At 38.9% G+C, this 22,292-nt stretch overlaps 1 protein-coding gene across 5 annotated transcripts in view; it reads right to left on the bottom strand.

Moving 5' to 3' along the window:
* MYBPC1 (myosin binding protein C1) overlaps window positions 1–22,292 on the bottom strand; it is a 78,473-nt gene that overhangs the window by 20,363 nt on the left and 35,818 nt on the right. For all 5 annotated transcript variants that reach the window (XM_075755051.1, XM_075755036.1, XM_075755062.1 and 2 more), the window contains 14 exons: window positions 21,777–21,828; window positions 20,116–20,172; window positions 16,422–16,588; window positions 14,027–14,159; window positions 12,248–12,372; window positions 11,043–11,148; window positions 10,570–10,736; window positions 8,842–9,004; window positions 7,482–7,588; window positions 6,087–6,220; window positions 4,466–4,622; window positions 3,736–3,840; window positions 2,886–3,074; window positions 1,318–1,452 (listed from right to left, as the gene is read on the bottom strand). In XM_075755051.1, the coding sequence (XP_075611166.1) occupies window positions 1,318–1,452; window positions 2,886–3,074; window positions 3,736–3,840; window positions 4,466–4,622; window positions 6,087–6,220; window positions 7,482–7,588; window positions 8,842–9,004; window positions 10,570–10,736; window positions 11,043–11,148; window positions 12,248–12,372; window positions 14,027–14,159; window positions 16,422–16,588; window positions 20,116–20,172; window positions 21,777–21,828 (1,797 nt within the window). The remainder of the gene's footprint in view (window positions 1–1,317; window positions 1,453–2,885; window positions 3,075–3,735; window positions 3,841–4,465; window positions 4,623–6,086; window positions 6,221–7,481; window positions 7,589–8,841; window positions 9,005–10,569; window positions 10,737–11,042; window positions 11,149–12,247; window positions 12,373–14,026; window positions 14,160–16,421; window positions 16,589–20,115; window positions 20,173–21,776; window positions 21,829–22,292) is intronic.

The following is a 22,292-nucleotide window of genomic DNA, read 5'->3' on the forward strand; positions in this document are numbered from 1 at the left end:
GTGTGTCTGCCTTCAGGTAATCTTCTCCAGACCTCTGAGCTTCTTGCAGTCTGTTCCTGCTCCTTACAGATATTCAGCTCAACACTACAAGATGCTGAGTGCTCCTGAGAAAAGCCAGTGGTTCTTCTTCACTCCCTCTCCCACTTGGCTGAGAGCTGAGGGCACTCTGCTCCTGTGGTATCTGACCACTTTTGTGAACTACTGTTTTCCTGGATTGTCTGAATCTGAAACACGTGACAGTGTGAAAGACAAGTTCTGTCCTCTACCCATCTCCAGGCTGTGGGCTGCATTCATGGAAATCTTTCATTGAAATAAATGCCTTTATGAAAAAAGGTGTCCAACTCATCACTTGACTTACAGCGCAGTGAAGAGCAGCAGCTAGCGGAGCTGAAGATAACTGTGTCCCATTCATCCAAACACACAACACTGCTGGAGTCCCACTGATTGACATTTGCCCACAGAGGCTGGGTATTGCACATATCGCTCCAGTCTATTTGATACTTACCCAGGAGTTGGTGGATTTTACTTTTTGAAAATAGACTTCATTTGATGCCAGAAGAAAATCTGCTGGAAAATCCTAAGTTTCTGCTGCCTGTTCACCAAAGACTCTTAGTTGTAAAATATAAATTATATTTCCCTATTCCTTGTTATTTTACTCTCCTAAGTTTATTCAGTCTCTTACATCTTTATCTTTCTCCTTCAGTTCTGTATAGATTTGTGTCTTACAGGGACATAGTTAAAGATCCTGTATGCAACTGCATGGAAATGTTGGAGAAATTCGATATCCAAACATGAAATTTGCATGCGTAGATAACTTCTACAGCCAGCTACTGGGGAGGCTGTCTGTCCTCAGTATTGGGAACTGGCACTTTAAGTAGCCAATTAGTAATATGTCAAGATAGGGATTACCAAACTGAGGATCTCCTGTCCCTAAAACCCAGCCAACCTGCACATATTTTGGACCATACTTCTAGCCATTCATTATTTCATATTCATTCATCCGTCCACTCTTTACTGCATCAACTCTTCATTTAGCTCAAAAAAGAGGATGGGAGTTTACACAGTACTTGGTGCACTACAACAGATTATATGGCTTTCGATTTAGATTTCAGATCAAATGTAAGATGGATTGAACTACAATTAACGTGCAGGATCTGGGATACAAATAAAAGGAATCCTGAACAAACCCTGCTGCTTGAGGTTTTTTGACTGATTAGTCTCTGCCTTAAAGTAAGAGTACCTGACACCCGTAGAGAAAAATTTGAGAAATTCTCACGTACTTTCACTGAGTAACATACCACAGTCATCGTCACTTACTTCCTTCAAAGCAGTACTCTACAACATAGCCGTCTAACCCTGCGGCTCCAATGTGGTCTGGTGGCCTCCATTTCATTGTAACTGAGGTGTCAGTCACTCCATCCACTGCCAGGAGAGTTGGTGGACTGGTAACAGCTGAAGCAAGCAGGCAGCGGGGAGAAGGCAGAAAACAATTAAAGGTTTGCATTTATGATGTGTATTCCTCTAATTGAGCATCATGGGTGACAGGCTAAATCCTGCCTACCAGGCTTTTCCAACCATCCCTGGCACTTCTTTCCCAATTAGGACCAAACTAGTAGAAACAGGTACCTCATCACATAACTGCTCACAGCCTAAACCAGAGTTAAATTCCTCCTGCCTGGGGAGTGAGAAGGACAAAGAGCGGTGGAAGGTAAAGCAGAGAAGTTGTGAGTAGCGTATTCTCCAACTGCAGGTATTTTCCGGGAAGAGGAGAGCATGCTCTGGCACTAATGGCCACCTTCTTCTTCCTCCTTTGCATTGTGGGGGGTGCCGCTGGGCAAGGTGGGAACCTTTGGTGGCCTACAGAACAAGGCACCTTTCTTTTACAAGGACTTGTGGTTGTCACGATAGTTTGAAAATCTGTTTCTTTATATGAAAAGGCCACCAGATTAGTCTGTCACTAGGTGAATGACAAGGCCCTCTAGCTGTTTCATTAATACAAAGCAATAAGATGACATGTAGAATAGCATAAAATATGACCTAGCCTAATCTGGATTGTCTGCAAAAGGACATTGAAAATATTTGAATCCTTTCTGGGAAAAAAGCCCCTACTTCAGCTAATGGGGATCCGTGAGGCATAAAGTGAAATTAGAGACTATTCAAATGTATCTTATCATACAATTTGTTGCAATATTATTGGGCAAATTAATTTAATTTTTCCATAAATTTCTACCTTTATGATAGATCGCATAGCTATGATTTTTTTTTTAATGGAAATGTATGGATTATTTGTGAACACATAAATTTTTCAATGACAAGCTACTATGTAACAGCAAAATGTAAGTAGCAAAAAATGAAAGAAAGTCTCATTTTCGTACAGTGCAGCCTACAAATAGTGATCTTTAGAATTCTGGTCACTTTTCCTGACCATTTTTGGCCAGTGCCTGACTGAACTTATAGCAGGAAAAAGACACACAAAACAACCAAGACTGTAATCCACCATGTTTATCAGTTCTCTAAATTGCCAGTTTGGCAATAGTTTGACTCTACTGACTCAGGAGGTACCTATGATACACAAGAACGTGGAATTATTAGTTCTGGTCCTTAAAACATACTGACCATAGTATTGACCATATCAGGCTCACCTATAGCATGTCACTTTTTTATTGTAGTGAACCGTTTTTCTGTCTATACATCCTTGTTTCTTGTTTACAAAAGACTATAAACCCTTCAGGAATAGACATATAGTTTATGCAGCACCTAATACAGACAGGTTCTGAGCAACACAAGTGCAACAAGAACTACAGTTATATCATTAGATGACTGTAATAATGTATCAAGGATAATTTTCTAAATGCATACCTATCTCTATGTTCTTGATTACTTACCTAAAGGAATAAAGGACTTTGAAGGCATACTTGGTTTGGAAATGCCTATTGCATTAACAGCAAATACACGGACCTCATAAGCAACACCTTCAATCATCTTCTTTGGCTCAAAAGTTGTTTCTTTACACAGTTCAAAATTCAACCTCATCCACCTGGAGCTTTGTTTCTTTTTCCTTTCAATGAAATATCCTATTGACCAAACAAAATATTATTACAGTAAGTGGTGGCATAAAGCTTAATAGTGAGGGGTCTATTTTTGGACTGCCCAATGGTGCTATTTCTGGATACACTTCAATATCACCTTCTAGCCTCAGAGTGGTGTAGGGATTATTAATTTTTTTTCCCATTGCAAGCTATCTGATAGTCACCTGTTTGGCTTTCATGGCCACTTACAGCTCTTTTTGGACTTCACTTACAACACTGCTGTATTTAGTTCAGAGTGAAAAGGGCCTGATTCTGCTGGCCTCTGGGCCCCCCTGACTTTCCTCGTGGTTCAATGTATTAGAAGATATTCCAACTTACACAGTAAATTGTTTCTGAAATTCCTGCTAACATTCAAACAGGGTAACTGTTCAAAGTTTGGTATTATAAGAGGTTGCCTTTCAAGTAGGGGGTTTGATAATGTGGCAACATACAAAATCACAAATCTCAAAGCATTAGAAAACCAGGTATCTGATAAAGTCGAAGACTGGGTAGAACATTCTTGCAGCTGAATATTCAAAGTGCAGTTCTCCAGGGCCTGAGGTAAACTGTGATTCTATAGCACCCATTATTTGGAGTTTGTGTCTTTTGTCTATATTAGGGCATCACCACCAAAAAAAAAAAAAAAAGTAAAAAAAAAAGTATGTACCTAAGATGGGTGATCCACCATCATTTGCCGGAGGTTCCCAGGTCATAACACACCAGTCTTCACCCACCTCAGTCACAGTTGGTGCCTGAGGAGGATCAGGGACATCTGTTGTAAACAAAGTAAATATTATTAAAAAAAGGTATCTTCTTTTTGCATAGGTTGAAATAAAAAATGTCAAATAAGAAACAACTCTCAATAGTTTTTGATGTGCAACAGGAGTTCCTAATGAGGAGAGAGAGAGAAAAAAGGCCTTTGTGGATCCTGGCAGGTGGTTGGGAAGGGATAAATGCCAAGCTCTTCAGCATGGTCAAGACACTTGAGAGGCACTTGAGGGCATGTGGTAAGACAGAGCCCACAGCTGCATGGAGAATGGAGAACAGGGAGTGCTAAGGGCAGCCTGAGGCAACTGTGCAAGTTTGGCCCCTGCAGCGTGAGGTGGCAGTGGGGTGATAATTAACCCCTTCTTGTGTCCTTCAGTACACTGGGCCTTGGTATCCTTGCACCTCAATTCCACATCTGAAAAGGGGGACAAACAGGGAAATGGAAGTTTTCTGAAAATCTACAAGTTTGGTAGTTAGGGAGAACAGCATCTACAGAAGAGAGCCTTCAGGTAGAGGAGGAATTTCTCTCTTTTGGGGTGCAGAAAAGTAGGGTTCTTCGAGGAGCATTTATTGAAAAGGGCTGTGATAAAAGACATGGCTCATGTGCACTGTTCCACATCATGACTTACCAACCACTTTAATGTTGATTAGAGCTGTGTCCTCTCCAGCCTCATTCTTTAACGTAATTCTGAAAGGTCCTGAATCTTCCCTCTCAGCTGTATCAATGACCAGACAGCTGCTGTCTGGGTATGTTTCTGCCCGTATTCTTCCACTGTCTGTGAGCCACTAAGAATCAAAGTAAGCAGAGGGAAAAGTCTTATTTTCTGGATCTGAGAATCAAAATGCTCAAAAATAAAATCCAAATGCAGTACAGGACACTTCAGCAAAAATACTAAAGCAACCGTAAGAAAAAACACACTAAAGCTCAGAATTTCAGTCACCTAATGATCACAAAAATTACAAAATATCTGAGGGACAAATAACTAACTTTAAAAATACAGTAACTGTTTAGTACTCAGTTCAGCCATTGCATCTCAAAGGAAGAGGCACTAGGCTTACTTGTGCTGTGAGCAAGAACATGCTTTTGTCAACACTACTTGTCATTAATTTGATGGAAAAAGAGTAATGCATTCTTCCAAAAGTCAGATCAAACTGTAATTTGTTGAGTTTAAAGGTCAAAATGATTGTAACGGTCAGTAGTTTGTCCTTACAGATTTCAAATTCTGGCACATATTTTGGAGTAAGAGCTCTCCAAGAATAATCCCCTATTTGGACAAGTCCACAGTGGTGATACTACAATTAGTATTTGAAAAATAGTAGTCAGAGATTTGACCAGATAGGGTCTGATGAATCCAGTAATAATAATATGTTCCAGCTTCCACATACCACAATGAAGATTTAAATGCAAAAAGTGGGGTTTTTTGTATTACACAGTCAGGGATTGATCTGCACAGTTTTGTATTAAGACACCAGATGCAAGACACCAATTGCTCAGCCTATTGTTTCATTTGAGACTTGACACTCCATCAGAATTTATCATTCATTTTCCAAAACCAGACCATACCATGGCTTACTGGCAAATCCTGGCAGCCATTCTGGGCAGTACGTACAGAAAAAGTAGCCATTTGGTAGATTTTCGCTAGTTTTCTTTTGCATCTCATATGTCACTCTTCTTTGGAATTTATTTATAGCAAAACCATATATTTTTCCTCCATTAATTTCAGCCTTTCCTCAAAAAGACCCAAAAGTTACTAAATAATAGTTATCCATTTTACCCTTCATTTCTAAGTGAGGAGAGCTTTTTAGATAAAATGCATTTCCTCCTTAATTTCTGCCATTAAAATGAATATCTTCACAAGGTTAAAGGTTATTTTTTGAAGGAAAAAGCTCTTGTTAAGCTCTACAACTGCCTGAAAGAAGGTGGTAGTGAGGTGGGTGTTGGTCTCTTCTCCCAATTAACAAGAAGTAGGACAAGAGGAAATGGCCTCAAGTTGTGCCAGGGGAGGTTTAGATTGGATATTAGGAAAACATTCTTCACCGGAAGGGTTATCAAGCACTGGAACAGGCTGCCTAGGGAAGTGTTTGAGTCACCATCCCTGGAGGTGTTTAAAAGACATGTAGCTGATATGGTTTAGGTTTAGTGGTGGACTTGGCAGTGCTAGGTTAACAGTTGGATTTGATGATCTTAAAGGTGTTTTCCAACCTAAAGGATTCTGTGATTCTAAAGAAACATCTATAATGACAATGTACCTTGTCCCCTTTACTCCACATGACTTTTGGAGTTGGCTCGCCAGTGATGGGGATCTCAAGTCGTAGTTTGCTTCCTGCCACTACTGTCACAGTGTTATTTTCCCCAAGACCATCCAGGTGGAGTTTAGGAGGATCTGAAAAAGGAGAGATTGTGCAAATTTGCTGTGTGGCTGCCACGCTGAGAGTTCAGTGACCTGGCATAGGTCTGCAACATAGAGAAACATATTCTATGTTTTGTGTTTTCCCACTATTTTTAGTCAACTGATTTTTTTGTTTGGAAGAAAATTTGTGAAGAAAATTTCTTTTTAAGAAAATAGTTGTGTGATGAAAAGTAAATCATGGCACCATGGAAATTTTGGAATAGTAGGACTATTAAAAAAAAAAAAAAAAAGAAAATCTATCTTCCTGAGGCAGAATGATGTATATTCAAGTAACTGAGATTTCCTCTAAGTGGCTCTTGAGAATTTCCATTGCAGGCTTTCTACAACACCTTTTACCATCCTTCAGACATCACTGTTCTTAGAGTTTAAAACTTTTCTTAACCCAAATCCTCTTTCTGAAAATGAAACGGTCGCTTTTATTGTACCCCATGTGCATGGAGAACAACTGTTGAATATCCACTTACAACTTTTTTTTTTTTTTTAATTGGAAGTTGTATCAGTGGGCGTATCCCTCTAGTACCCCTTCCCTCTTCATTCTCCCTAAATTTTTTGCCAATATTTTTTCTAACACAGATATCCCACTTCTTTCAGCTTCAGTTACAGAACATATTTTCTGAAACTTTGGTCATTTGTGTTGCTCTCCTTTTCACTTCCAAGTTGCTGGTTGCAATTAAAAGCCAGTGAGGTATTTTTGTGGGAAGAGCCAATGCCTTATTTTGTTTTTGTTTGAAAGACTGGGATCATTAACAAGCCTTTTGTTTTGCTGACTGAATACAAGCTGGCCAGAAACATTTTGCTCCCTAGATATCATTTAATGCATTTAGGGAATAGGTAAATATGTACCTATTTTACTAATCTTTTACCAAACTAAATCACATTTTGCAATGTCAGCAAGCCAATTCTTCAAAGATGACAACACCGTATATCTGAAAAGAGGATAGCAACAGGTGTTTTACACACTTTTAACAGTGGTCTAGGTTTAGGAATTCAACACTAAGCAGCCTTCTCCAGGAGCTCCCCCAGGCTTGTAAACTATAAGCAGATCCTGTGCACAGGCAAAGTGCTCCCTCACTAGCTCACTTGCACTTTCCCAATGAAACAGGTCTGTTTTCTGTGGTAGATGCCTGCTCAGAGGAAACAAACTGATTGTAATCAAAGATATTTCACATTGCTTTTAATTTCCAAAGGTCAGAGAAAGAGGTGTTATATATAAATAATTGTGACATATACTTACCCACAACATGCACTTTGCATGGAATATTAATATTATAGGCATCTGGTACAAACATGTATTCACCCTCATCATCAACAGCAGCGCTTGCTATGACAAATCTGTGGATTCTGTAAAAAATTGAAACAGAAATAAATGTAAATTATTTTTGAAGACTCCTTGAAACTATAAGGAAAAATCTGTGAAAAGTTCAGGAGTTCTGTGCAAGTGTGTAAAATTACTGACAAAAATCCTTTGCTGTCTGCTTAATGGTATTTTAGCTGATTAAATACTGTGTGATTTGTACAAAATATTATTGAGACAACCACCAAATAATGTAACCAATTCAAAAAATTTTGTTTGAACACAGAAGTAGAAAAATACAGGAGTGTAATCTCTTTGACACAAGGATTCTGTGCTGATGCCATTAGATAGTAATTTGGTTGTTCAAGAAGAAATCTTTAGGTGATCCCATTGTGGGAATATTCTGACTTCTGTTAGACCGTCTTTGTGATGGAATCCAATCTACTATTTGCTTGCCAGAATAAAGAAATGAGTGAGCAAAACATATGCTGCTCTTACTGCCTAACTCCATCCTCCAGTACGATGATGTATTTGCTCTCCTATTACCTGCTATGTCTGAGCTTTGTTCAAGGTAGGACTCACCTCTGTGCCCTTCCTGCTCCCCTTTCCCTCACCCTATGGGCCTACATGGGTTGTGGGGAGCTCTTTCACCTTATGTCAATCCAAGGGGTCATTGCACAGCTGGCACTTGTCCCTTCCTGCGACTTAGTGAGCGTTATGGAGTCAATGCAAAAATGTCATAACCTGTTTAGGAACACCTTCACAAGTGCAGTTGCCCGCTGTATGAATGGTCTGGTAGGCTGAAGTGAAGGGGACGTAGGTAAAGGTAGGACCTGGTTTGGGTTTTTTCTTTAAACTGACAAGCTTTCCATGAAAAAGGATGGATTTTAAGCGCAAAGCGACCTGATATTTCTACGTACTTTGCATAGGCAGAGATACATGGTCTGAGTTGACAGAAACAGAAGCTAGAAAAAACCCAGACATTTAAAAGCTGTGTATTTTTAATAATGTCTAGCAATTATTTTACTTTACTACTTAATATCTCATACTAACAGCAACAACGTCAATAAAAATTAATAGCTTGAACTTGGATGAAGGATTTGATTATTGTCCTCCACAGCCAAAAGGCAAAAGATGAAAGGGGGAAAGGAGACATGGCTTTTATGATGATAAAAATAGATATGTTTGAGGGACAGAGGCTAGGCTTGATTACCAGTAATTTTCAGTGAAGTATCCACATATTGGCACATCTCTGCAGTGTCATTCCATCAAAAGTCAAGTCAATACACAACAGGCTTACCTTCCTTTGTGATAAAGCTTTACACGGTCACTAGCTTCGATCAGTTGCCCATTTTTGTACCATTTCCCTTCCACGTTCTCAGATATCTCGCACTTCAGGTGGATTTCCTGTCCAAGCCTCACAGTCTGGTCTTCTAGTGCAAGTGATATCTTCAGTGGTCTCACTTAGGAAAACAGAGGCGGAGATATTAGTGCTAGTATCAAACAGTAGCTCATGATTCTGTCACAGAGCTGCTACTAGCCATCACGATAGTCTTCAAATCAGAAAAATGCCTCCAATAATAAAGTTCTCATGTCGAATTGCCGGTAATATGTACATGTAAGCTACATAAATTAACCTCTTTTCATGTAGTCTGGTACCTTAGAAAGGGTGTTCCAAAATACCCATGCCCTGACTGGGGAAACTCCATGGATATTGCCAGTAGAAGAACTAAGCCCAGGATCATAATTTGAATGCTGTACTCTCTTTGGTGTTTAGGTGCTGGAGTAGGATGTTTCTATCCCCCAGAGTCCAGTAAGAAACTTTCAAGAAGTGAAAGACCTGCGTCCCCAGACCTATGCACTAGAAGGAGTTACAATCCGCCTTTCCTGTGATCTAACAGTGATCTAACTGCTCTCATAGCTCTCCCAGCTGATCTGAGATAATTTGGAAACTTAACAAAGTATTTCGTCACAAGTGGGGACTGCAGTTCTCAACCCGTTTTGTCAGGCTGGTGGCAAAGGTTGACTGGCCGCTAAGCTTAATTCATACACTAATTGTTCTCATGTTTGCTGAACTGCTTTAACTCACCCTACAAATACCACAGATATTACTAGCTTTTGTAAAACTTGAGTCTGACAACTGGTGCCCCAGTTCACTTCCACTTTTTGGAAGATTACATGCTGTAGACCAGAGTCCAGTCTGAACACGTAGTACCATCTGCATGCAGTAAATATCCCTGACCATAATCTGACACAGGAAACAAAGAGTGATGGGAAAGGCAGTGTTTTATAGAAAGCCAGTTGGAAAATCCTCAGAAGCAGCTGCATGAAAGGAAAGGTGATGGAACTCAACAGCCATGGAGGATAATTTCCAACTTTATAATAGAACAGCATGAATTGGTTGTGCTTAGGATGCCAATTTGTACAAAACGGTCAAAAAGCAGTATGAGTATTACAAAGCAGTGTATGTTTATGCATAACATATGATAACTTTAGAGGATGGGCACATATATTTCGCTAAAAAACACAAGCATTTTAAAGAGATGCTGCACAAACAATACTGAGGGAGCTACACAGTTATGTGTTTGTGCCTATGAGTTCAGCTCAAGTGACCCTGATGCCTGTTAACAGTATGCCTAGTTATAGAACTGCGTATTTTCCCAACATAGTTTTTTTCTGATTTTGGCTAAAAAGCCTTGGTTTGGCTTTCCTGTGAAAACCTGAAAGGATTCAAGAAAAGCAGATACTTCCCTTGAAAATTTCACTTTGTTAGCCTATTATATCTTTGGATGGATAGCTTTGTTTTCCATCTTAATGAAGTAACAGTTTTCAAGCAGGACTAGTTCATTGCCCATTACTGCAAACAATGTCCAAAGGAAAGTCACTGTTCTGGAGATTAGCAGCAAAGAAATTGGTATGGAAGTTAAGTTTCCCTTTAAACCCCCAGGAAAAGGCAAGCAAATTATTTATTTCTGTAAGCTAGCAAACTGTGACATATGAATTCACAAGCAAGGTGGATGATACTTACAATCAACAGAAAGCTTAGCTTCTGACTGGCCTCCAGTTGTCATTACTGAGTAAGTTGCATTGTCATTTTTTGCAGCTTCCTCTATGATCAAAGTGTGTTTTTTACCCTCAACCTTGATTCGATACCGAGATTTAGGTTCATTGGTAAGTTCTACACCATTCTTAAACCTAATGGAAAACAAAGAATGATTATTTTTCCAGTAGAAGTCCTGTGCAAATAAGACTCCCAGAGACTGAAACTTCCAGAGAAGACTTTATAAGGCTGAAGGCACAAGAAAAGGTTAAACAAAGTCATCCATGAATGTGTAAGGGTATTTTTACTGTTGCTACATTTTTGAATAATGTTTTCCCGTGGTTTTCTTAACAAGTTTCAGGTTTACTGTATGGAAAAAGCTGTCCACATTTTTGCCTACAACTAAAATATTTTGGGTTTTATTCTCAAGGAAAACAGTATCTGTTCAAAGTGTGGCTTACCATTTCACATTTGCATCATCCTCAGACACTTCACAGCTCAGTTCTACTCGTTCACCAACATAGGTAGTAGTATCCTCCAGGCCTTTGGTCACCAAAATTGGAGGATCTTTGGGAAGAGAAAATTACAGATTCACAATCTGAGAGAGAAAACTAAATGAAAGAGATTTTCAAAAACGTGCTATAGAAGATGGTACTACTTTAAAATTCTACTATCAATCTCAGTGCAGCTTTTTCTGCCTTAAATCAGAAAAGCAATTGCTCATTAAAATGCTAGTAGCAAATATGCTAAATAAAAAAATAACATTTGTTCAGATTAATACCCGCTTTGCATCCTGTTTTATTGACATTTTGTCCAGACAGGTCAACATGAAAAGCTGACATTCCCCTCTTGCCTCCCACAGATCCCTCTCATAAAGCTGTGCTTTCATTAGGTCCTATAAACTGTTATGCGTAATAAGATGACCTGATGACATAACGCGGTGCCCTTATTGGTCCAACCCATTCCTGTTGTCGAAACTCAAGTTTATTTAACAGCAAGAGATTGTACAACAGTTATCCTCCTACATTTATAGGGGCAATGGGCTCCATTATTTTAAATAGCTTTCTGATATATTTGATGATTTTTTTCTCTCACTGTAAGTTTTGTTTTTCTCTTTGTTTTCTTGTGCATGTGTGAGTAATGCCATGAATATTATCAGTAAGACTATCAACACTGTGGGAGCAAAAAAGGTGAAGAAATGGCCACCCATTCATAGCTTTTGATAGAGTCTTCCCTTAAATTGGTGCAGATGGAATGAAAAATATCTGCTAGACAGTCTGATCCGAGGGTACTTGAAACAGATCAGTTGGACCAAGAGTATCAGGGTCACCACGTACCTAATTGTGGTGTTAGGGAAAGCCAACGCTATGACAAATGAGCCTCCAAAATGGCTTTAAACCTACGAAGGGGACCACAGCTCCTCTAGATCCCAATGCACAGTATGAAATCAACCATATCCCCATTTCAGGGTTTTCACTATATTACTAAATATAGGATGAGGGGGAAAAAATGATCAGGGATCACAGAAATACAGAGTGTTCCTAAGGGCTGCTAATACAAATACAAAAATAAGCTCAACCAGATCCTCCCTGTTAATTTCTGTTGCAGCCAAAGAAACCACACCAATTTACAGCAGGTGAAATAGGAGCAAGCTTTACACAGTTACCTCTCACAAACAGTTCTGTGGAGCATTTCTCATCACCAGCTGTTACGTAATAGCGAGCATCGTCTGTCATCGTACAATTATTGATGAACAAAATTCGCTGGTTACCTTTGTGCTCAAAAATGTATCTGTTTGAATAGGAATGCAGCAAAGACACATTAGCAAAACTGCTGGACCCCTTTTGTTTTATGTAGAAAGTGCTTTAAGGATTATTAGCGGCGAAAATCCTATTTTTTTACATAGAACTAGAAAAATTGTCCTGAGAAGCAATTTCCAAGATTCAACAGAACTGTCATAGACATTTTAGCAAAAAGAGTTCTGGTGTAGAGTGACAACAAGCATGTTCTGGATTGTTCCAAAATCTCAGGCTTGCCTGATACGAAAAAATAAAAAAAAAAAGGGGAAAAAAAAAAAAAAGGAGTAGGCTCTGAACATTGGCAAGTAAAATGGAGTCTGAAACTCTAGATGAGTAAAGATGAAAATAACCAGTAAGAGGACACCATCTTCATTCCAACACTCTTAACATTTTTGTGAAGTATAATAATAGCCGAAGTTAAGAAGTTAATATTATTGGTAGGCCAGATGGCACAAGAGATCAGTAATGGGATATGGGGTTTTGGTAATGGGATATGGAGCCTTTCACCTTTATGTCACCAGTTTAGATCTGCTCCAGGTTTGTAATAGCCAAAGCTCATTAGCATCTGACAGCTGCTTCAGCAGGCTGGAAGAAATGCACTGGAGGATTCAATCCAGGTCCTTCTCCTGGAGAGGTATCCATATAGCTGCCTGCAAAACAGTTCTGAACTGCTCATGGCAGGGGCTAAAGAAAAGGTACCCAGTTGATTATGCATTTTTGACAACTATGAATATTAATCAAAATCCTTCATTCAATTTTGCAGCAACACAATGAAGGAAGTCTTCCCCTTCTCTGTAAGAGGGCTTTTGCTAATTACTATTTTTTCACAGACCCAGAGGAGAAAGTTGCTAGGATTTTGTGCTGCTGAGAAACATTACCTTGTTGTGCACTACTGGTTGCACATCATCATTTCTAGCTGTGTCTGACTGCGGAATGAGATTTTTCTGCACCGGGTTGTAAGAGCTGATTGTGCCCACACTAGGGACTAGGCTCAATTTCCAGACATTACTCTACCTGTACTCAAGCATCTGCACCTGAAAAGCCATTTCTTCTAGATAAAGCCAGAGCATAAACCTATATGCAGATGACACAGATGATGAAGCAGCTTGGGTACATTAGACCAGTTGCACACGACTGAAGTCACTTTGAGCTAATGCAGGTTGCTGACTTCAGTGTGAGCGTTAACTGGGTAGTGGAAGGTGAGACAAACCTCAGTTCCCTTTCCTCAGGTGGTTTATGAGCCAAGTGGGTAAGTATGTGTTGTTAAACACCTCTCCTCCTAGCACCAACTACTCTAGAAAGATTCTGACCTCCTTCAGACATAATACTGAGGACAAGAGATTTATTTATTCATGGTGCTTCCCAATTTTTTTAAAACTACTGAGTAGGAAATGGCTCCATGTTTTGTTGAGGATCTTTAATTCTTTTCTCTTGAGGCAAAGGAGATAATCTGCATTAACATTTAGCATACAGTGGACTTTTCTGGGTCATGAGCCATATAGCATCATTTACATCTTTTTCACATATAAGGAAATTCAGAAATAAAATTGGTGCAAGCTCAGCAAAGAGATAGATCTATGCAACATACTTGTCAAGGAAGTACATGTGTACCCGTTTTATTGCTTACATACAATAAAACCACTTACTTTGCACTTGGTCGTATTTCTTGGCCATTTTTATACCACTTGAGTTCCACTGTTGGATCTGCTAGCTCCACCATGAACCTTACTTTACCTCCTTTGTCCACCTGATATGCAGGATCAAGACCTTTGGCAAAAGCTGTTGTGGAAGCCAAGTGTTATTATAAAAGAAGATCGGAAAACAAGAATATGAATGCTGAAATGACATTGCATAAATCTCGTAAAATCTGTCAGACTACATGCACACAATGTTACGCATCGCTCTATATTCTTAGGCTAGTCCACATGAATCAGTTTATTTTCTGGAAACATTAAAATAAGTGCAAAGCTATGCAGATCTGATTATCCTGACCAAGTTGAAGCTAGTGTCTCTTCATGACTTTGCAGCGTGATTGTTTCTGAATAGCATTGGCTAAACATAGGTTTGACAGCGTGCTGAGAAGTGCTATGTCAGAAGAAAATGGTATACAGCTGGTGCCGTGGAATCATTTACAATTAATCTGTTACATAGGACTTCTCTATTAGCACTGTCACGCAAGTTAACAGGGAATTTTAAACTAAAATTCCTATTGAGCTTCCCACTATCAGAATAAACACATTGGTTTATCTAAAAGCCAAATTAGCTTTCCTGATTCATTCTGTAGGTTGCAAGATGTACATTGCACATCTCCACATGTGATAAATGTTACAGCTGCGAAACATTTGCAAAAATTTTTGAAACCAGGCAAAAGTTGTCAGTCTGTGAATCCAATACTAATGGGGCTTTTTCAAAAAGTTTCTTTGAGATGTGCAAATGTAGGCCTAGTTGTTCTGGGCAAGGTGAGGCCAGGTCCAACTCAAACAGTTCAAAACACTTTAACACTTAGATATTGCCAGCCAGAAATGTTAGACACAGGGGAGCAGGTATCCGTAGCTCAAAAGTAAATAAATAAAAGGTGCCTCAAACAAATTGCCCACAGCTAAGTAATCAATTTCTGCTACAGTTTATATCATGCATATGTCTGATTGCAGGAGACTGAATATATTGACACAACAGGAGTAGAGCTATTTATTAAATCTGAAAAGGATTTTTCGTGTCTCTTAATGTTTCCAATTCACAATAAAGATGGTGCGAGGGGAAGAACACCCTGCTCTCATCCTGTCACTACTACAGACATTTTTCCCAATGTCTAGAGCCCCTCCTGTAGGGAAAACCCTCTCCACTGCAAAGTCCTGGTATGGCTGGCAGCTCCATCCTACTTAACTGGGAACTGGGGAGAAGGACCAGGCAGACTGGTCCCAGGTGCTAAGAGTTGCCCCTTTCCCAGTAAAATATTCAGGCACTTCCACGTGATGCGCCTGGGTAGGGAACAGCTCTTCCTGCCAGCTGCGCAATTCCTGCCCCAGCTTCCAGCCTTGCTCCAGACTCCTACGGGAAGGTGAGGAGTTTTCGTGGGCTTTGACCCCTTAGAGAGCTCCACTGGATACAGAAACTGCCCCAGTGGCTCAGCCAAAGCCCATCGACTCCATTTCTCCCTCACTCAACTCTGCCTAGAATCAGATATGCCAGCAAATGGAAAATATAAACAAAAATGAGTGTGTAGTAACATAACGCGTGTTATGATGTGAGGTAATGGATGAAGAGAGAGGGTATATCGGGCAGCTGGGTTACAGCTGGAGTTGTGGAGGATTTTACCTACACAAAAGGGACTCCTCCAGGAAATCAGTGGAACAGCAGATGTATATATTGCATCCAGATCTGAAATACTCTCCAGGAGCAAGCAAATGCCACAATAGTGTAACGGATGGTGGTTGTATTAATATGTGTGTCCATGTGTGTATATGTATTATGCAACATATGCATATATTTTATATACACATATATATCCACATACATATAAACACATATCTATATTTATATATATATTACACCACTCATGCTATTCAGCGGGGTGGATGGGGAAAGACAGGCCTGAATGTCCTCACCCAGTGCAGGGTCGAGGGTTTTTAGTAGAAGTGGGATTTCAGATGAATGTCAGGTTAAGTGCAAAATGAAATCATAAAGAGCGAACAATGTGTTTGGAGTGACTCTCTTTTAGAGCAGAAGATATTAGTGATAACACAAGGTTTAATTTCCATACTGTTTAATCCAGTAACAACTTTCCACACAACTGCGGGACTTTGTTCCAGTTGGAACTACTGTTTGGCCAAGAGGGAGGGACCCTTTTGGTAGCGCTGAATGGGACAGGGTGTTTTCGCTAACCACAGTGGACCAAAGCCACCTTCTGATTAACTCCTTGCAGTAATAAGGCTTGAGTTGTAGTGTGCAAGTCCCCTTCCATGGAAATGAAGCAAGTTTGGGTTTTTAAGGTGGATGCTCATGTTTGACTACTGAACATAAGAATATTCTGCCTTTCCATACCTGCACTCTTCTTCACTTCTCTGCGCATGCGCTTCAGACGCTTTAACATGCCTCTCAGGTCAGTGATACCATACTGAAAAGCAATCTTCTCATATTCACTGGGATTTGCGTTCTTCAGGAGTTCCCACACATCTACTTCAGGTTCTTCTTCTTGCTGTTTAATCTCCCTAACAGTAGCAAAATAAAATTATGGGAGAAGAGTTAGGAAGGCTTTATCACACCATAAAAAAGGGGAAGCTGAATCTATGGTGAGGTTAGAAATGTTTTGATCAAAATTTGAAGGCCACCATCATATTTTTTTTATTTCACTCAGTGTGAGTGGAATAGCTCAGAATGACATTCACAACTTACTTTGCACTTCTTCAAGGCAGAATTTGGATATAAGTTTTAATTTGATCTTTTCTGATGTAATCAGTTACAAGAGTTTTTATATTGCTTCATTGTTTAAAAAAAATACAGTTTGAAAATGTAGGACTATAATAGCAGATTGGCTAATCCCACTTAAATCAGTTTTATCTGCTGTAACTTGAGTGGAATCAGTTACAATTTATGATGGCACCACTGAGATCTGAGTCTAATCCGTGCATTTTGTAGTTATATACAAATGCTTTCAAACCCTGAGTCCCTGTAGCAGTTACTAGGGGTGACCAATGAAAAGACATTGAAATCCAAGGGAATCTGGGTCTGTTTATAGTTACACTGGTGCTTCTCAGAGTTACTTAAAGTTGGCATATGGATAGGAACTGGAGATTTCCACACCAGCTTGGACTTGCAAGATGGATCTGTTGGCTTCCATGTTTATCTTAGTCTTAAGAGCAGGAAGTGTTTTCAGAGGCCTGCGTGAATATCATCACCTTTATACAGAAGTTTCAATATCGTATTTACTATCTGCAACTCCAGGCTAAGACAACCAATAAAGACAAGTGTAATTATTTTCACAATGGCAGCCATTAAATGAGAGAACAATGGAAGCATCCTAAACAAAATGACAATTTTTGAGATTGACAGCTCAAAATAGTGAACTGCTTGAACTATCTGGGAATTGGAGCAGAAATCTAGGCATTTTTCCCTGTAAATTCGTTAGGATCAGACCAGGATCATTCTGATTTGATCTGGCTGGCCTAATGAAATCAGTACTTTTGAGAACAGAGGGAGAAAATAAACATTTGAGAATAAAAAAAGACTGAGCTTTGGAGTGAGACACTGTTAGAGCTGAGCTCTATCAAGCCTGACAGATATTTCTTTAGCATAAACAGAAAAAGCACTAGGGGTCCCAGAGAACGTCTGCATGATTGGGTGAGGAACTATGGAAAACCACTTTGCTGTTTAATCCATGAGGTTTATTAATTTTCGTAATATGCCAGTGTTACTTTAAAAGGAAATAAAGCTTCTCACTGAGGAGTCTTTCAAATACTTGCATCGTTACCTTAGAATTATTGTTAGACAATCTCAGGTATGTAATTTTATGTTTTGTTCCTTTTACTTTTATCTGTGCTCATGCATTCTGGAGGGTGACTATGTACAGTGAACACTGGCGTTTCAGCGAGATTCCTTCTGCATGGCAGCAAGCGGAGATCAGCTTGCAAACATACGTAAAAGCTGATGCACCCCATGGGGTGGCATTCTCCTCTCCCAGGGCTGGCCGCTTGCCATGCAATGCCTGGCCATGCTAAGGAGAGGTACGCTCCGTGGGAATCCAGATCATGTACCCCTTTAAATCAGGCAGTAGTTGAGAATAAGGATCAGTTAGGGTATCCTGATTTTCAACCAGCTCGAAAGAATTAATTCCAGACTCTTTTTTCCTCTGGTGTAACTGGAGAACAAATTTTGACACATAGGGCAAACCATCTTCGTTCTGAAACCACAATAGTTTCTGCTGTGTGTAGTGGGCAAACAGTGCTTGGTATTTCCTAGGTGGACTGACCTCTCCACAAAATCGCTTTCAGATCTTTTCCCTGAAAATGTGCATTTTGTTGAAAGATGTACTTTTTTAAAAAGGACCTAAATGTTTGAGTGTTTTTGAGATCTTGTGCCTTTTGGAATTTCGTGCCATTACTGATCCATTGCATTGATGAAGCATAACCAGTCACAGAGTGGCTGACTGAGATAAGGACTGGTTTGTCTTCCTGCAAGACCAGCGTGAAATTAGAAAATAGGCAGAATATAGATTCTATGCATTTAGGTTTTTTTAAAAAACATGTTTCAAGTATTATGCACCACAGGTGAAAAGTTCTAGCTCTTTCCTTGGAAATGTAACCATGCAAGAGAAGGATTGCACCTGCCATGTTGTCTCTTGAAAAAATTGAAATGAAAACATGTATTTGTCTTCATAAAAATGGGTAGTAATATATACACACCGGGGCTTATTCAATTATGCTCGGAAGTATGAGGTTGCATTTCAGTGCCTGAAGCAAGGAGATGATGAACTGATTTGACCAATATCAAATAATGATGTTTAAAAGTTTGCTTTGCCCATTAACCACACGATAGGTATACCATGTTTATATGGCTATACAGTATTTATCTTACAAAACATGTGAGTTACTTGTTAGTGAAGTGATAATGACTCTTAAATCACATTTCTCTTTCCACAAAAACACCAAGACCTCTTACATGCAACTCTCATGTTGCTAATGAAACACCCCACAGGCAGTCATGAGAACTGTCATGGTAAGTCGTTTTAGTATGATAAAAAGTCAAACTGAAGATCCTAATTAGGGATGAGAAGATTAAAAAACCAAAGAACTGGTGGATTTGAATTGGTTCAGATAATTCTTTCACTGCCTACTTTTACCTTCAGCCTTTCCTATTTGCTTTAGTTGCTTAAATAGTATCCTCACCATGAGCCCACTGTGAACTTTTAATGTAATTAATAGTGCATATTGGGTTTTCCTCTTTCAGAGTAAGTGGTAGATGAGATAAAGGATCTAGTTCCTTTTCCAATTCTCTGTGGTCAGTTGCCATTGATTTCCATGGCATCTAGAATTTCTGTGATAAATTTGAAAAATGACAAATTAACTATCTCGTTTTAACCTCTTAAAAGACTAAACTGGGTTTAAGATCTGAAATAGCTAGAGGCATAACTATCATAACACCAGATTTTTCAAAGCAAACCAGAGAAATATGTGTCCAAGTTTTTCTCTGTCAAAGCATTTAAGTTAAATAAAACACCATTGAACATTTGTGTGAACATATTGAAACTGAAAGATACCAAGAATTAATACCAATGTCTACGGTTTGAAAGCATGATATATGATTTTTCATATCAGGATGCTTATAAAATCAAATTAAGATGTACCCAAAGAAGTAAATTTAACCCTTGCAGTTTTTTACTCTTGCACCAGACTCAATTTTCTGAACTGCTCATCCCTGTGTAGGAAAATGTCTGTCCCCCCCCCGCCCCATGCAAACACAAAAGAAATAGCAAGTAAACTAAATGTTATTGGCCTCTTTAGGTGGTGGCTCACTTTTTTTTCCCAGTGCCCTCAAATCTGAGGTTTCTTTTCTGCACACTTAAAGGTACAATTAACTGAATATTTGCATATTATAATATGAGAATTATAGTTAGAAACATTGAAAAAAATGAAAGGTCAGAAAATTCTTAAGAAGTTATTAATGCTACACCTGACTCCTTCTGTGTGCGAACCTAATGGTTTGCAATCCACACCTGCTCACTGCATCACTTGGTTCTCACCTACGTTTCAGGAGACCACTAAAGTCAAGTTCTCCTGCATCGTCTTGTCCATCACCGCTGTTATTAATAGAAAAAGATCAAATCTTTGTTTAATACAGGAAGACTTAGACAACACACATTGCAAACGCTCTACATGTCTCATATACTCAACGCTGTCTGGACACACAAATAATGGTATAAAATCAACACAAACTTGTATTCTTTTTCACACGAATTATGTTTCCTTCGGCAGCTGTGAAAAATAACACAAAGGTTTGTATTGCTTGTTATTATACTTTGGTGACAAATTTTTGTAACTGTATACATAAATTTGCCAAGATTTGTGTTAGATTTCAGTAACACAAATAAATGTGAGCTAGTCAACACAACGAGCTTTGTTTTTCGTTTCCGTAGTGTACGTGTGTAAAAACAAAGGGCTTGTGCTGATCTTTTGCTATGAATGTAAAACAAAGATTTGCATTGCTGGGTGGTGCTTTTAACAATGCATAGCTGTGTCAAATACTGATTGCAAAGCATTACACTTCAGATTTAACCTTTCTCTAAATGACGGGAGAAATCAGTTAAAAAAAGAAGAAACAGTACATTGTACATTTTTACGGTTAGAATCACAGTGCTGTGAAGGTGCATTTCTTTCTATAATGTGACCTTAAGCAGTAATACCTGATTATAAAGCACAAAAGACAAAAGAAATGCCCTTAATATTTGTAAAAAGGGCAAAATCCTGCAAATGTTAAGTCAAATGATGCCAATATTTCATCCTAGATTTTGCATGCAAGGTATTACTTAGAAAATCAGAAAATATTCAGATATCCTCATCTGCTTGGGCAGAATAGTTATTGCAGGGTTGGTTTTTTTTTCATATGTGCTCAAGAAAGGAGTGCACCTTGAATGTAATATCTTTTGCATTTACTCTTTAAATCAAGTCCCTCTAAATAAAAGCAGTTACTTCTGAATCACAGTTTTGCTTGTATGCGTAAATTAACAAATTGCATTCATTTTCTCTTTGTAAAACATTTTCTTTCTGAATATTTCTGTCCTTGTAAGATAATTTTCTCCATAACATATAAAAATGACATGTACACTAGTTTGAGTTGCTATTTTATCATGAAGGTAACAAAACTTAAGACACAGGGCTTTATCTTACGTCCTTTGCAATATATTATTTGCATTTTTTCTGTAATGATTCCCTTATGATGCACTTTGTTACTGTAAAATAGCATAAACCCATATCCTATCTTCTTGAAATCACTATGTATTTTCTGTCTGGTTTTAATCAGTACAGGATTGGGATCAGGAACTTTCATATTGTAGATGACAATTTTCAGGAATATGCAGTAGAATATTTTAGTGAATTAAAATATGATTTTAAAAACCTCTAAAGAAACATATATTTAATTACCTTAAATATTCCCTCTTCCCTTAAAGCAATGACACCGTAATTTCACAGTAGAGTATTTAATATCCTACGTACTGTCTATGTGTTGTAACTATTTCACTCTACCCACTACCAACTACCCTAAACCCCACTTCTTTAATCTTGATTTACAAAAACATTTTTTTAAAATACTTGATAGAATTGCCTGCCAAGACTGATACCAGTTCTGCGCATGCTACCAGCATCCATTACTGAGGAGCTTCACAGGGTCGCTGTTTGAAGTTACCTTCTTTTGAAAGCAGATCTGATGTCGATGGATGGAGCAGCTTGGGAAGATTCTGTGAAATAACAGTAATACAGGAATTAAAAACATCATTTGAAATTAATGTAGTTTATGTAAATCAGTGTAATTTGGCATATGAAATTTGTTCAGTTTCCTGCTAAGTGACCACAGTTTGTGCTACTCCTTTGGCATTAAGTTCTGATAATTGCAAAGCTGCTCAGTGCTAAGCTAAGTTTAATTAATGCATGTCTCTAAACTGTTTTCTGCAGTTCTGCATAGGAGATCATGGTCTGTGATGTTTCTTTCTGATCCCCTTCCTGCCTATGTACAGGCTCTGGCCTTTTTGTCTTCCCAATCCCTATGCTTTCTCTCCTGCTTGCATCTTGCACTTTCTCGGTACGCTCAGCATCAGAGGAAAGGGACAGTGTTCTCTACAACTACAGACTCACGTTGATTCTCAGTGTGAGGATGAATGCCCCTTGTGTGAATTACCCATTTGTGCCAGCCTGAATCAGGTGA

This window comes from Balearica regulorum, chromosome 1 (genome assembly GCF_011004875.1).
Source record: "Balearica regulorum gibbericeps isolate bBalReg1 chromosome 1, bBalReg1.pri, whole genome shotgun sequence".
Lineage (NCBI taxonomy): Eukaryota > Metazoa > Chordata > Aves > Gruiformes > Gruidae > Balearica > Balearica regulorum.